Source organism: Sinocyclocheilus anshuiensis, unplaced genomic scaffold (genome assembly GCF_001515605.1).
Source record: "Sinocyclocheilus anshuiensis isolate Anshui unplaced genomic scaffold, SAMN03320099.WGS_v1.1 scaffold91, whole genome shotgun sequence".
NCBI lineage: Eukaryota > Metazoa > Chordata > Actinopteri > Cypriniformes > Cyprinidae > Sinocyclocheilus > Sinocyclocheilus anshuiensis.
In genome coordinates, this window is record NW_015552636.1 from 1,630,828 (window position 1) to 1,634,689 (window position 3,862).

General features: G+C 31.8%; 1 protein-coding gene across 1 annotated transcript in view; it reads right to left on the reverse strand.

Annotated features, from left to right (window-relative positions):
* The window catches only part of LOC107666668 (plexin-A1-like), an 84,630-nt gene that overhangs the window by 6,959 nt on the left and 73,809 nt on the right, over positions 1-3,862 (reverse strand). The window contains exon 5 of the mRNA XM_016458087.1: positions 888-1,025. Coding sequence (XP_016313573.1) covers positions 888-1,025 — 138 coding nt within the window. The remainder of the gene's footprint in view (positions 1-887; positions 1,026-3,862) is intronic.

Sequence of the window (3,862 nt, forward strand, 5' to 3'; positions counted from 1 at the left end):
TTTCTATTCTATCTTCTTGTTTTCTTTTTATTTATTAAAAAAATAATAACTTGACCCTCTAACACTAGCGTTTTCTATTCTTTTTCTGTTCCATCTTCTTGTTCTTTTTATTTATTATTAAAAAAAATAATAACTTGACCCTCTAACACTAGCGTTTTCTATTCTTTTTCTGTTCCATCTTCTTGTTCTTTTTATTTATTATTTAAAAAAATAATAACTTGACCCTCTAACACTAGCGTGCTCTATTCTTTTTCTGTTCCATCTTCTTGTTCTTTTTATTTATTATTAAAAAAAATAATAACTTCACCCTCTAACACTAGCGTGCTCTATTCTTTTTCTATTCTATCTACTTTTCATTCTTTTTATGTGTTATAAAAAACAACTTGTTAAGTGTACTGCATTAGATTAACTGACACTTGTCACAACACTTACACAGTATTGCTAGTTTGATGTTTGTTTGCTTCTATTGTCTTCATTTGTAAGTCGCTTTGGATAAAAGCTTCTACTAAATGATTAAATGTAAATTTTGATTTTTTTATAATATATTTGTAAATGTTGAAACTTACATCAACTACTATTAGATATCTAATTAACTACAATTAAATATTAAATAATGCTTTATACTAACTACTAACATAGTTGACTGATGTCAGCAAAGAAAAAAAACTTAATTGCTTTGCGACTGAAGAAAGAAAGAAAGAAAGACATGAACATCTTGGATGACATGGGGGTGAGTAATGACATCATTATAGTTTCAATGACATTATTTTCAATTGGAGATTAAGCACTTTTTGCCATTAATTGCAATACCGTATTGAAAATCCTCCTGTCCAGCTCATGTGTAATTAAAGGCAGCGCTGTGAAGTGTGTGAGGTCCGTGTGCTCACCTGTCTGTCGGTGAGTGTGTAGATGAACTGCAGGTCTGGGCTGAACAGTGTGTCCCGCAGCACCGGACTGCCCTCGCTCACCGGGACGCTCTCGTACAGCAGCGCCGGCCGGGACGGACTCACCGAATTAACCAGAATCTGACAAAACACAAGCCACAGCAAGACCATTAACATCTCATTAATATCCCATAACACCAGACCAAACGCTTTCATCATGTGAAAACACAGACATCATTACAGTAATGCTCTCAGAGCGTCAGCACAACAAACACTGCGAATATAATCATCTGTGTCTGCGAGCGGATGAGAGCGTTTCCATCCCTACATCGCACGAATACAAGAGGATTAGATACATTAGCCGCTCATTGAATCCTACAGTGAAGACAGATGCATTCATACAGGCTTACTGCTCCAGTCACACACAATCCACTTATAAACACACCTCGCTTCACATACTGACTGCAACTGATCTGAACGTCTTCACAAAGGTCAACGGAAATCACTGCTCTCCATGAAATGTCAAAGTATTTCCATTATTAATCATTATGATTCCTTCAAACTGCAAACTCAGTGCTAACGAACCATTTAGCACTCTTGACTTTTACAAGCAGAGACAGGAATGAAAGAACATTTAGCACAAAAAAAAACAAGAAATATAGACCACAAACTTTAAAGGGATCTGTAAGTATGTTGCTGTCCAACGCAGGAATGAACTGCATTTTTAAACAGAAAACAATTATTTTTAATTGTAGTAATCTTTCACACACTACTGTTAGATTTTTTTAAAAGAATGTTTTATTTTTAGTCAGCAACACACACATTCAATTCATTAAAAGTGACAGTAAAGACATTTCTGTTGTTACAAACTGATTTTTTATTTAAAATAAATTAACTTTCTATGCATCTTGAATCCTGAAAAATAAAATGTATCATGGTTTCCACAAAAATATGAAGCAGTACAGCTGTTTTCAACACTGATAATAATCAGAAATGTTTCTTGAGCAGCAAATCAGCATATTAGAATGATTTCTGAAGATCATGTGACACTGAAGACTGGAGTAATGATGCTGAAAATACAGCTTTGATCACAGAAATAAATTACATTTTAACAGATATTCACATAGAAAACAGCTGTTTTAAATTGTAATAATATTTCAAAATTTGTAATGTTTTTCCTGTATCTTTAATCAAACAAATGTAGCCTTGGTGAGCAGAAGAGACACCAATTAAAAACATTTTTAAAAACTCTCCCCGACCACAAACTTTTGAACCAGTACACAGCTCTCTGTGAAGAAGTCGTTATTCATTACAAACATCTCTAATATTTGTGATCTACAGAAGAAACACAGTCACACAGCTTTGGATCGACTCACGAGTGAATGATGACAGACTTTTCATTCAGATACAGTGAGCATATATGAGTGTATGAATGTAATGAGACCCGGGGGAAGTATATATTACGTATGTAAATATGATCTGGCGAGGGGAAGGGGGCTGTTCTTGCATGTTGAACACATCCATCACTTCTATTGCTCTCAATAAACATGCAGCATTAACTGACAGTGACGTGTTAATCGCTCTGCTGCGAACGCATGCTTCTGTGATATGAGGATAGAGTATCTGTAATGCACTGAGCCTGTTAATATAGCAACATTTCATCTCAAACCACATAAAATCACTTACACACACACTGAGCATACATGAATGAGCAATACACACATCCAATTGAGTTTTATTGCCATTACAGAGCCAATGCAAGGAAGATATTAAAATAAGCCGCCTGGGATCATGCTGCAACACACCAGTGTTATTTTAGTGTCTTTGAGATTCTATAGTAGTTTTTATTAATATTTTGAATCAGTTTTTATTTTTATATTTTCAGTTTTCATTTTAGTAACAGTTTAGGGTTTGTTCTTTAAATATGTCTATGTAGTTTAATTGTTTTTATTTTTAATTTTTCCATCTTCATTTTAATTTTAGTAAAAGATTTTGTATTTTTTTCTTTAAATACGTCTATATAGTTTATTTGAATTAGATTTTTTTAATTTTTCTATTTTCATTTTAGTAAAAGTTTTAGCATTTTTGTTGTTTTTATTCTTTAAATACATCTATACAGTTTTAGTATTTTTGTTGTTTTTCTTTAAATACCTCTATATAGTTTTTATTATTTTAGTAATACATGTTAATTATTAAATGTTTACTACAAGTTAAACTCAGAAATGCTACCTGGGCAACTACCTGAAATAAAATAAGTTTAAGGTTACTTAAGATTTGATTTTATTTCAGTTAAAGATGATTTTATTTCAAATAATGGAATTTTTTATGGTTTTAATTTTAGTTAACTATAATAACTGCAACACGCAACACAAGAAAATGACAATGACCTTGTTATTAAATACATACAATAAATACAATATCACCCAAACAATTCAAAATTATGATTTGATTAATAATTCAAGACTTCTTTAAAACAAAAAACATCAAGGCATCAAGTGCTGTTAGAAAACGTTGCCAAAATATCTAAACAATATTTGTTTTTTCATCTAGAAAATCTAACCTTGATCGAGATAAGATGATTTCAAACTTTGCTGAGAGACATGTTTCATATGTTTATATGCATAAGCGAGAATATCTGATGGTTTCCAGATGATGCTCACTTTCACAGACGTGACACTGACGGATCTGTGCTTGCCAGGACTACAGGAAGTCAAATAAACACACCAGTATCTGCTCTAGACGTGAATTCATGAGAGCACCACAGGCTTATTATGAACTAAAACCATTATGTAAAACCATACATTCTTGAAATAGAATGAACATTAACTGAAATAAAATATTTAAAATAACCTTATAATTCAGGTAGTTGCAAAAGAAAACATTTCTCATTTTAATTTAAGTTAAAGTACTAAAATTATATATATTTTTAAATATATTAAACTTAATAAGAACCTTATAGACATATACAAAATTAGGGG